This window comes from Thunnus albacares, chromosome 23 (assembly GCF_914725855.1).
Source record: "Thunnus albacares chromosome 23, fThuAlb1.1, whole genome shotgun sequence".
Classification (NCBI taxonomy): Eukaryota; Metazoa; Chordata; class Actinopteri; order Scombriformes; family Scombridae; genus Thunnus; species Thunnus albacares.
The window spans coordinates 8,738,719-8,750,928 of record NC_058128.1 but is presented as its reverse complement, the minus strand read 5'-3'; the positions used below and the strand labels follow the sequence as shown (position 1 = coordinate 8,750,928).

The window sequence follows — 12,210 nt, the reverse complement described above, 5'->3', positions numbered from 1 at the left end:
ATTAGCTGGAATTGAAAGTGAAATCAGCAATTTGCGTCTTCGATCATGATGCGGTGACAGGAAGCCAGAGTCGTTTTGAAACCTTAGTCCTAAACCTGCGATGACTGATTCGTTGGCGGATTGAGGGCAGCGGACACAAGCTGTGAACAACGTCACTATTTTAAGTTGCTATGGAGAAATCGTCAGTAAACAGTTGCCTATATAGATACCTAACGGACATTTAGCAACATTAGTATTCATCTGGAGTCAAGTTTCTGTCCAATATACGTTCTCTTTTTGGCTCTGGTCTAGTCGTTCATACAAAATATTGATTATGGCCACTTTAAGTCATCTGAGAGAAGTCTCGAGTCCTTCAAGGTCACTAAATGCTGACCATCAAATAGTCAATTTTTCTTTAAATCTGCGTGAAAACGGTGTGTTTTTAAATAATTGACACCAAGACCTCTCAATGCAGGGGTCTAATAATTAGATTCAAGCTTTGAATATTGTGAAAGACCGTCCTGACGTCATTTCTCACTTTTTATTGTTCTGGGAATTTACCAAGTCCACCCCTTCCCTCCCCTCCCCCCCGCCAAGTCAAGTATCAAAGCATCAAAGTCCCTGTCCAGTTTCAAGTCATCGTTTCTGAGACTGAAGTCTGACTCTAGTCTTCAGCGCTGCTAGTTATGTTCATCATTAGGAGCTATGAAGATAATCAGCCAGGCTTAAACTGTTCCAGTTCTTCTCTAAAGTGCACATCAGGCCCTTTGAACAGAGCTACGAAGGGGTGAGAATAACAAGATAAAAAAATAACAAGAGCCACAAGGTAAAGTGCTGCAGCCAGCAAACCACAGAATAGACAAAAAAGCTGTGATAAAATATGCTCTGCTAAAACCACAGAGAACCATGTGGTGTTTCTGCAAACATCTTGCAGTTCACCCACCAGCAAGTGTCAAACCATTTCGTCATTCAGCCCTAACAAGAACAACATGTCTCAAAGGTAACACCATAAAAAAGACTCTGTATCAGATTGGTTTCAGAGTTTATCTGAAGACGGAGCTGCTGCGGGTTGTAATCTTGATGAACATGATCCTCTCTGATATGGAGAGCAGCTTCTCATCTGTCCTGCCACCAGACTCGAAGTCTCTCTTAACCTTGGGCTTGTTCTTGGAAATGAGGCAGGGATTCATGTGTCTTGACCTGATTAATAACACCCACACACTGCACACACAAACCCAACTAAAAGGCATTAAGGGAAAAAGGAAATATGGACATTTTCCACGTCTCATTAAGATCCTTTGCTTTCCTCCAGCTGTTTACGCAGTACTGACAATGCTTTAAAATTAAATCCAATACCACAATGTCAAAAGAAAAAAATAAGGGCCCTTTTGAGTTGCTCTGCCCCTTAGGTTTGGTCAACCTTTATCGAAAATGCCATTTGGTGTTCCCCAGGGCTCCATAGTTGGCCCAGTGCTCTTTCTCCCCTATACAAAATAGCTCATGAGGTGACAGTCTTTACAGATATTGAGACTCAAGCATACATGATGCTGCACAGATTCGGAGGTGTGTAGAAATAAAAGAATAGAAGCATGATTTTATGTACGTTATTATAAAGATTGACATATCAGGTAAAGAAGAGTACTGTATTAATTGCGTGGTGATGATGATTAGGGCACTGTGCCTGCAGTGATGTGATAAAACCATTAGATTGCATCTCAGGGGGCCTTCTGCCACAGATATCTGTGGAAACATATGGATGTGGAGAAAGAGAGAAAGATGGCTGGCAGACGCTCCACACACTCTGGAGGCGCTGAGCTAGGCTGCGACAGTCCCCTGAAAGAAGAGAGTCCTCACTACGCATGACTGCAATGCCTTAATGACTTCACCAGCGACGTTTAATGTGCTAATTTGTTTCATAAACCGGAGTTAATTTGCGGCCTAATTATACGCAAAAGCATTGGTTCCCCCTTGCCCCTCTCTCTGGGGAGGAGTTGTAGCGCTATTGGTTGCCTCTCGGCCTGCTTGCCTGCCTGCTGCATCGCATGCCAACCGACCGTAGATGAGCAGCAAATGTCTAGCGCTGAGCCAGGCTGGCAGCCGCAACCTCTCCCCCTCTGAGTCCCTGTTTGAGCAGGACTCAACACGGCAAATGCTGCAAGTCACCCTGCTCGCTCTCATCCTTGAATGTTGTTGTGTTAACAGAGCTTGACACATCACTGTGCACAATGGCACGTTATCACATTACCTGCCTAAATCATGAATGCACAGTCAGCAAGGGAGCAAGTTAAGAATAGTCCGTTCTTGCTTCAGGATTGAGAGGGGGGGGATGCTTCAGGTGTGCCTGCGCTGACATTAACAATTCAGGCTGGAATTTCATCAGCTCCACAAGTGGTAACGCAGAGCTGCCTGTTAGGGCCAGCGGGAATCAATACATCCTGAATATTTATATGGCTAAAAAGATCAGCGCGGGCTCTGGATGCAAAGAAGAGGGAATCACTACAACAATGTAGTCATGCTGAATCAGAGTGTGATAATGAGCAAAAGGACTGAAAACCACACAGCAGGGGGGCTAGCACAGTCTGGTGCAAACATCCTCTGTGAACTCATTAATGGTCTATAATAATGGGAAAGAAAGAAAGGATGTTTGTAGTGTCAATTTTACCAGCAACAACTGCAGAAATTGTGCATAAATATGTACAAAAACCTCCTTGTTCTGACGTTACTGTGCATTCATGTGGCTCTAAAGATGCACCACCATCAATAATTTAGTTGCAATACTGAACCTCTTAGAAACATGCACGATCTTTAGCAGAAAAAAAAGAAGGAAGACGTTGCTCAATTCAGAAGTGACAAAGTGTTTAAGATCAACAGCTGCACTTTCATCAAGATACTGACAGCATCCTCCTCAGTAAGGAAGTGATAATTCATTGGTGTGATTATGCTCAGCATGACATAACAGTATCGTCTGTATATTAAGTTTACAGGTTGTGGCTCTTTTAAGTAAACATATTCATGAACATGCCCTTATTTTTTTAACTCATACCAAACCTCCATAAAAGATAAATAATACAGGTGAGACTTATTTCCTTTACATCAGCGTGACATCACCATGACGCGGCTTCAGCTGAACTCTGGTATTTCAGGCATGTTCGGTATGAAGCTCGACTGCTTTACAGGATGCCATTGAGATAGATGAGGCAAAGTTGAGGTGGGTGCATGTTTAAACAAAGTAATCATGAGACATCTCTTCTGTCTTGCAGTCTGCCAAGAGTGTGCTGACATTACAACAACATCAGGAAATCAAAGGGGAAGCAAGAAGATCAAACCGACACTGGTCACCACAATAAAGCAAGATGGGGAACTGATGTTTTAAATTGAAACTATATTATTAAACGTCCATTTTTCATCTTTTATTATGTGTTGTATGTGCTGTGGAAGAACTTAAAATAAAAAACTTCCAACAGGTTTTGCATAAAAATGGTCCTCAGCTCCATTTTCTTGATCCTTTCTTGTGCACAATAACACCACAGTGACCCGAAATGAATGCGGGGAAAAGTGGAGCCGACTCTTATTTGCCAAAGCACCAACACAACATCTGCTCAATAGGCAACTTGTTCAACATCTCGCCTGCTCTTCGCAGCTGCAGCCAATTAAATGACATGTTTGAACAAATACGCTGAGCAAACACTCGGCCAAATTCGCTAACTGGCAACCAGTGACAGTACATCAGTAATACAAAGTAAAACAGGTAGGCTTTGTTTAAACAGAGAATGTTGTGAAAGGAGACGGGCTGAGGGTGGAAGGAATCTTGCAGCGCTGCTATAAATTTCAGTCCTGACAGCAAATCAGAATCCTCCTCGAATTGCCACCTTTGTTTGGAGAGGAAATCTGGGCTGAAGTATTGTTTCTAAAGGCTGCAACTAACAAAGATCCATCACTTTTATTGTTTACTCTACTGGAATGTCAGAAAAAAAGTGTAAAAATGCACATCACAATTTCCAAGAACCCAAAGTGACGCGTTTTGTTGTATTTACGTGAACAAAATCTCAACTCAAAATGTTCACCTACTTGCTATTTTAACCTCATTTCATATTTTTAAATGATCTAAAAAACAGATAATCAGCTGATCTTCACATTCATAGAAGCTGAGAATCAGCAGATATTAGGGCAGCACAAGCATTTATCAATCAAAAATGCCCATTTTTGTTACATTTATGTTTTTTATGTTCATTGGAGGACTGCAACTGACGATTATTTTCATTTTCAATTATTTTGCAGATTATTTTCTCAATTAAATCGATTAGTTGTTTGGTTTAAGATGACGTCCTCGAATGTCTGGTTTTGTCAAACCAAACAGCAAAACCCAAAACTATTGATATAAAAACAGATAAACAGCAAATCTTCTAACTGCAGAAGCTGGAACCAGCAAATGTTTGTCATTGTTGGTTTTAAAAAACAGACTCAAACAATTACTTGATTATGAAAACAGTGAATTTTCTGTCAATCCACTGATTAAATCAACTAATCATTGCCGCCATAGTTCATTGGTTTGTCTTATGTGTTATTATGTGTTCTTCAGTGATTTACTATAATATGTTGTGCTACATTTTGATATTTATGTGTTGGAAAGGTTAACACAAATCCTTAATTATAATTAATTTACAATGATTATTGAGGATACATTTCAACGTCAATAAACTAATGATGTGAGCACTACATCTCCAGATGATCCTAATGCACTCAAAGCATTTAGAGCCATCTGTGTTTCACCTCCCACACTGATCAGTGAATAGCTTTTAAAGCAATGATCAATAGTCATTCTACAGTAATACTGAGCATCCACCCCCGATCCTGGATCCTGCCTTGTAGGCAAAAATTCCGCAAGACCTCCCTCCAACCCAGAGCATTCCACCTCCCACCTCTCATTTGAGCCAATCTCTCGCGGTCGCGGCTATGAAGATGCTGCACAGCCTCAGAGGTGGAACACAAGACTGTTACTGGGATCAACAGCCGGCTAGTGGGCGGGAAAAAAAGCACGCCACTGAGCAGGAAGAGAGGCTCTGTGTACCCAGAGGCCTACTTGCATCAAGTGCCTGACATGCCATCGAGTGCCTGGCACCGCAGCCGAGGACTGCAGGCATCTAAACATTTCCACCGAATCAAAAGTATCCTCCCGCACAGACAGACTCAGCTTAAATGTCAAAGTCAGTGCGGTGGAGATGCACAGAGACAATGAGATTCCTATCGGTTTGTCCTTTTCCTGCTCGGGGCAGCTCCCCTGATTGCATCCTTTGAAAAAAAAAACACCACGGACATATCTCTGGTCGTTACCTAGCAACAGGTGGTAAGAAAGATACCGGCCCGGCTTGAAGGAGGAGAGGAAGAGGATACTCGAGAGACAAAACCACTGTCCTCCTTCAATAATTATCCCGATTCTGAATAGAATAATCCTGGAGCGAGGACTCGCATGAATACCAATTGGTACTTGAGGCTCGGTCATGGAAATTTAATGACATCTCTTCTGAATGCGGCCCGAGCATGAGTGAGTCTGTACTTGGCAGCGTATCAAGCATTGTCCTGATAGCGGACACTATTAGAGTGATGACAAATCCGATGGAAAATTGTTGAGGGGGAAACACTGCCAACGTTAGTGGACGATAAATGATATGTTGGTATCTATGATAATATTTTTTTTTTATTAAAATGGAGCCATGTCAGGTTTACTGATTTTTCCTCATCTACGTGGTACTGAAGTGGGATGCGGAGCTGCTGATATCACCTTTTGTTCTGTTTTGGCTTCATCAGGCTCAACAATAACTCCCTTTACACCAGACGAACATGTCATCAGGCTAAAACCATCCTCAGTTCTCATCCGGATAATTTGGTTCTTTGAACCTGGTCTGAAGATGGATTTGTTAATCTTAGATGAAGCTGTATTGAATTACAGTGCGCGCAACATGAGTAGGGAATCAAAACCACGATCAGCAATTGATATATATGATTGGCTGAGAGCTGATCATGTGACTCACGAACATAAGTCTGATTTTATTTCTATTGCAGCATTGTTACTGGTGTTCAAGAGTGAATGCACACAGTTAGTGAGGTTGAATCTCATGTAAATACATATAGAAGTAGTTTTATTGAAGTAAACCTCATCATGTTCTCTGCCTGGGTCCTTCTACATTATCTTACATTACAAATATACCTCTAAAAATGAAACAATTAGATTTGATTGTGTATCTAATCATCTAAATAATATTAGAGCCAAAACAATTAGTTCAATCATCAATCGATGAGTCGATCAGCAGAAAAATAATCTGCAACTACTTCTATCAATCATTATATTATTCTCTTAAAAGCAAAAATACCAAACATTCACTAGTTTTAACTTCTGAATTGAGGTAATTTGCTGCTCTTCTTTGATGTATATATAGATATGTATTAAAGCCTAAAATAATTCATCTTCAGACGAATCGTTAATGCAAAGGATCATTAGTTTCAGTCCTGAATTATGTGGCTAATTTTCAGCAAAGCTAATGATTTACAGTCTGTACTCGCAGGGCACAAGATGATGTAAATACATTTCATAAGTTTTGGTGTTGAAATTAAAAATCTTCATCATAAATATTGTTAAAAGCCACATTTTCTGGTTCCATTGGTCTGATATAAGTTAGAAACTTTTAGTTTTTAATTTTTCATCCTACCTATGAGAAAGGGAGACGTTTGTATCTGTAAATTAGTTAATACAGTATGTTCAAGTCTTTTAAAAATTGCACTATTGCAGGTTTGTTTTTGCATTAAATCAGACTTAACTGACTCAACCCAGGTGTGAAGAACAGTATCATGTATTGTTTGGCAAATACACAAGGAAATGTTTGAGTATCGCTCGTTCTTTTCTTCCTTAAAAAGCCACAGCAGAGGAGGAACGTGCCTATGAAAATAAATAAATCATCCCGCTTGTTCCTCTCTGTCACCTCGTCTCCCAGTCTCTACTGTGCAGAAATTACAGGGTGCTGTGACACTTTTACTGTTGTGTCAATGTGAACTAATTACACGGTGAGAGGTATTCTGTGAATGGCGGACGGGGCGCGGGCATCACGCTCACCTTAACAGAAAGGAGAGGGAAATAAAAGAAAAGGAAAACACACATACACACACAAGGCAAATCTTATTATTACAATTATTAGTATTTATTATTACTAAATTAAGGAGCAAATTTCAAACTGCTGCTCCGCTGCTATCACAGCAGTGAGTGGAATAATGAATGCAGTGGGAAGGTTCAACAAGAGCGGTAAAAATAGACGCTATTAGAGGGAGACGGGGAAAAAGAAAAGAGGGGAATACAGAGAAAGTGTGATTTTCTTAAGTGCACTGACAGTTTGAGGCCAACAACACCAAAACAGAGCAGAAGCACGGGGGGCACGCAGCAGCTGTTTCTGCGCACATCAATACGCGCCCGGTGTCGATCCTCATTAAGTCCCGACATAGTTTGGCGGATTTTGTTGAGTCATGCTTTGCTGCTCAGCCTGATACAGCTGACGCCACATATTTGGAGTTCATTCCCCCTTCCTACATCTCCTCTCCTCTCCTCAACCTTGCTTGCTTGCTTTTTCTACTTTCTCCGTCTCTATGTCCTCTCTTCACCTCCTCGCTGCCCTAAAACCTTCCCCTCTTCATTATCCACCCACCTCCTCCTCCTCCTCCTCCTCCTCCTCATACACACTAGAAATGCTCAATGAGATATCTTCTAGTTCAGTTAACCTTCTAGTATTCTTCATCAGAGTCCTCATTTTGCTCTCTGACTCTCTCTTTGTAGCTCGCCCGAGGCTCACGGATGAACTATCGGACTCTTCTGGGGTCACGAAGTTCACTCTGCCATGGTAACGACAGCTGCTGCTATAATTCATAGGCAAATTTTTACTACTCTATAAACACACTTACAACAGGAATTCCATTTTAAACAGCTCTGGTTTTGAATGGCGATATGAATCAACAGCCTGCTAGTCAAATGTCCTGATGTGTGTCTCCCGGGTTGATGGCTGTATTAAACTGATAAATGGTTTTAACAGAGATCACGGGAGCTTCAATGTGTCACTGCGCACATGTTCAAACTGCAGAAAAGATGACAGATATCATGAGGGCTGTACTCGAATCCACGTTGAATCTGATCCACAGGGTACAGGTATGTGATGAGGTTGCAAAGGCTCTAAATACTTCCATACCCGTGAGCTTCAGCTGCTGTCAGAGGTGTGAATCACAGCTGTAGAAAACTCAAAATGCTTTGTTGTCGCAGGCTGTCGTGCTGCCAAATTTACCCAGGACTGACCGAGGATCTGAGAGTGAGTTAATTTAAGCTGCTGATTGTATTATCAGTTTTCTGCTAAGCGTGATCTTTAGCCTCTGTTTGTCACTGTCAGTGAGAATTAAGCTCAGTGTTTCCTACCAAAACGCACCTTGAGAGTCCTAATTACTCGTCTGCTTGTGTTTTTCTGTTCTCGAGCTTGGTAGACTTTTCTGATAACCAGATGCTTCCTAATGCAGGGTCTTACGCACTGACGATTCAACCAGGACTATTTCATACCCGTCCGAGCCCTTGAAGTGCTACGACTGCCACTCACATAACATCGTCTATGAAGAAAATAACTTTTGCATTCGGAACCCCTGCTGCCTAAAAATAACTCCTCGTCTCTATTTTGAGACAAAACAACGTCTGCCATGCTCTTATCTTGTGTTGTTCTGACGCGAAAATAATCTGATGATTCACCTGAAAGCATAAGATTCAAATAGGAAGCTCATCAAATGATGTCAATCATTAACCCTTCAGAGGCAGCACTAAACCTCACGTGTGTGATGTGTTTTCACGTCGTTATTGAGGCAAACCTGATCGACATTACTCACTAGTACTGTATGAATAACAAGAAGTGCACTGTTTTAAGTAATCATAATAGATCATTAATAAAAATTATAGATTTAATCTTAAATCTTGAGCCCCATCCCTCCTATTTTCAGGGTTACCCTTGTACACACTGATGTATATTGTTCCTGGATTATTTAATCTATCAATACTTCTACGTTCATACTCATTTTTGATATCACTTGTAGTTTGTCAAACACAGCAGATGGTAAAAAGGTTAAAATATGCTTCATATAACACTGTAAAAACATTATTCAACAATGCACAATAATTCCTTACCTTGCACTTCATCATGTCGCTGACCCTCTGCTGCATGGACTGCCCGGCTTTGGGTCTGACCAGGAGGTAGAGGGCTTTGACCTCGGGGCAGGACCTCAGCAGCTTCTCTACCAGCACTTTTCCCATGAAGCCCGTGGCTCCTGTGATCAGCACGTTCTTGCCAGCGTAGTACTCTGCTACGGACGCCATGCTGCTGCCCGCTGTGCCGCTGCAGATGTCCGTCAGTCTGGTCTGTCCGTCTGTTGCCTGCTCTCCTAACCCGTCCAGGTCCCGGCCTTCAGACAGCTCCTGTGAGAGGGAAGAAGAGGAGGAGGAGGAGGAGGAGGATATGAATATGAGGGCTGGCAGCCACAAACTTTTAATACTGTATCAGGAAGTACTTGTGAAGCTTGTGTGCAAGTGCTGAGTAGAAGTAATGAAGTGATCTAGAATCACACTGATGTGATGACAAACAAGAGGAAGAGCAAAGCTGTGCGTGAGTGTGCGGCTTCTAATTGCTTCAGTTTGATATATCATGGCCAGAAAAAAACACATTTCAACAAATTCAAAGTGTGGAATGGGGGCGATATCTCTCTGTTCTGACCTTCAACGCGTTGGAAGACGCATGCAACTAGTATGCAAATGATATGAATATTCATAGAGGGAGATAGAGAGGGGGCGACGTTCAGGGGCAGGCTGACATCAGCTTGTGTGTGTGTGTGTGCGTCTGTGTGTCTGGTGATGAGTCCACAAGCACAAGCTGTGCTCTAAACAAGTAGTGAAATCTAACGTCTGCGTGCAGCGAGGGCAGCGACTAATGACCGTTTCTATTAGATTAAAAATGCGCCTGTTTTTTTTTGATTAATTGTCAAGTCTTCCCATAATTGAGGAAAACCAAACGGTGAATCAAAGATATTCCGATCACGATGACAGATTAAAACAGGAAATCTTTTTTTTTTTTTCTAATTGTTTGACATGTGTGCTTGATAAATTACTTTAAATTATTAATCTAATTTTCATTTCAGCTCTATACAACCAATATACTGAAGAGACTGATCTGAGAGCACAAATGTTTATATCAGGGCTGCAACTAACTATCATTTCCATTATCAATTCAATCGATTATCCAATGATTATTTTCTCACTCAGTCGATTCTTCGTTTAGTCTGTGAAGTGTTAAAGAAGTGACTCAGAGGACACAGTGATATCTTCAATTTGCTTGTTTAGTCTCACTTACAGTCTAAATGTCTAACAACTTTGATTTGCTTTGCTTGTCTTAATCGTAGTAAATTGAATATTTCTGACATTTTGTGATGTTATACAAGCCAAATGATTAATCGGAGAAACTAATCGGCAGATGAATAGATTATGAAAGTGATCATTAGTTGCAGCACTAATCGATTTGTTCTGTTGTCCAAACAAAAGATTTCAGGCAAATTGTAGTTAAATAACTAACAAAAGAAGTCACACATGACAGTGAAACACAAATCACTGAGTATTTTATGGGTAATTTGATTTCAAGCCCTTCAGTGAAGTCATTTTTACTGAAACGTAACCATCTGAAGCCACCACAACATGAACACACATACACTCCTCTGAGGTGAGACACCGAGACTTTACGCCTCTACCATCGCCCTCAATCAGACAACTCGGTACAAGATGTACAAGTAGATGTACAAGTGAATCACCAAATATCACAATGAACTGGATTAGCTGCTCCCAAAGTTACTTTAAGAACACGTTAATCTTGTTGTGGAGACGTTGCTTGACATCACCGGCTATCACTTGTGTTTTTTTTTGTGTAATCTCTCTCGTTCCACAAGGTCTTAGTTGTGTGCGAAGGGAGTTTTCTCAGAATGCAGCTTGTCGTGTTGACTCAGGGTTATCCTTCGCACGCTGAGATTTACACGGCGACACATTAAAGCCCACATTAGCCGGAAGCCCCGGTCAGCCATGACTTTTACACACTGAAACGCAGGCGCGCGCACACACACACACACCTGCTTCACCCTCCAAAGACACACATTTACTCAAGATAAGGTGACCCAGACTTGCCCTCTGTCACTCTTTCAGTGATTTTTGACGTGTTTCTGGATGTCCAGCTGCCCTCATTCTATGGCGACCTAATTGGATCAATTTCTACTCTAATGGCGGTTGTGTAATGGACTGTGTCTGCTTATTTGGGCCAACTCAATACAATAAATCAGGAGCTGCGTCTGCTGCTTTATCAGTGGCGGGAGGCCAGGTCGTTTGGAGTCCTCCTGATTACTACAAAAGACGACAGATGGAGACTGATGCGGCTACCCACATTCAGCGGGCTCAGCTACTGGTCGACTGATTCGTGACCGGGCCCCGTCCCCGGCGCTGAATTGAGGCAACAGCAGAAGCAGCAGCAGCTGGCTTATGGAGAAATTTGTCAACCGAGGCGCTTCTCCTGTGGTCCCTCGGTTTTGGAATGAGTTCCGTACTCTATTCAGTTGACTGAATCCTTTCCCCGTCTTAAAAAACTGCTTAAAAAAGGACCTACTTCATCCAAGAGTACATACTCAAAAACAAAACTGGGCACTTGGGGGGGTTCTCCTTGATCTGCTGTGGCTTGAACTGCCAAATAAAACACATTTAAATGTAAATTTAGTTTTCCAGCCAACTTGGTTCACAACTTCTCCACCAGATTGACTGTGAAAAATCTTTTTGGAGTCTCAAACGTTCACCCTCCTGTGGGCTCTGAAAAGTCAGCTCTGAAAAGCTGGTAGCATGCTCGCTACTCTGGAGGACTGCAACAATGATGCAGAGATAGAGCATTTCAGGTGGTGCTTTAGTGCCGTGAGCAGGCAGGTGATGTAGCACATAGGCTGTGTGTTTATCTCTGCTAGTGGTGAGGTATTTGATACTCAAAAGACAGATTTTTGGTGAACTATTCCTTTATAGGAGCCATTATAACACCTAAAATACACTTCATGTTAACTTGAAACATGTGATGTCGACTTTTTATCGTCCCTGCTAAGTTTCCTGCAACAGTTCGAGTTGACTGATGCACTTTAGTGCTTTGATCTGACGTG

The 12,210-nt window shown here is 41.8% G+C and overlaps 1 protein-coding gene across 3 annotated transcripts in view; it reads right to left on the bottom strand.

The window, feature by feature from the left end:
• The window catches only part of si:dkey-97m3.1 (fatty acyl-CoA reductase 1), a 58,075-nt gene that overhangs the window by 23,956 nt on the left and 21,909 nt on the right, over positions 1-12,210 (bottom strand). For all 3 annotated transcript variants that reach the window (XM_044343190.1, XM_044343191.1, XM_044343189.1), the window contains one exon: positions 9,173-9,460. In XM_044343190.1, coding sequence (XP_044199125.1) covers positions 9,173-9,460 — 288 coding nt within the window. Of the gene's footprint in view, positions 1-9,172; positions 9,461-12,210 lie in introns of those variants that run through there.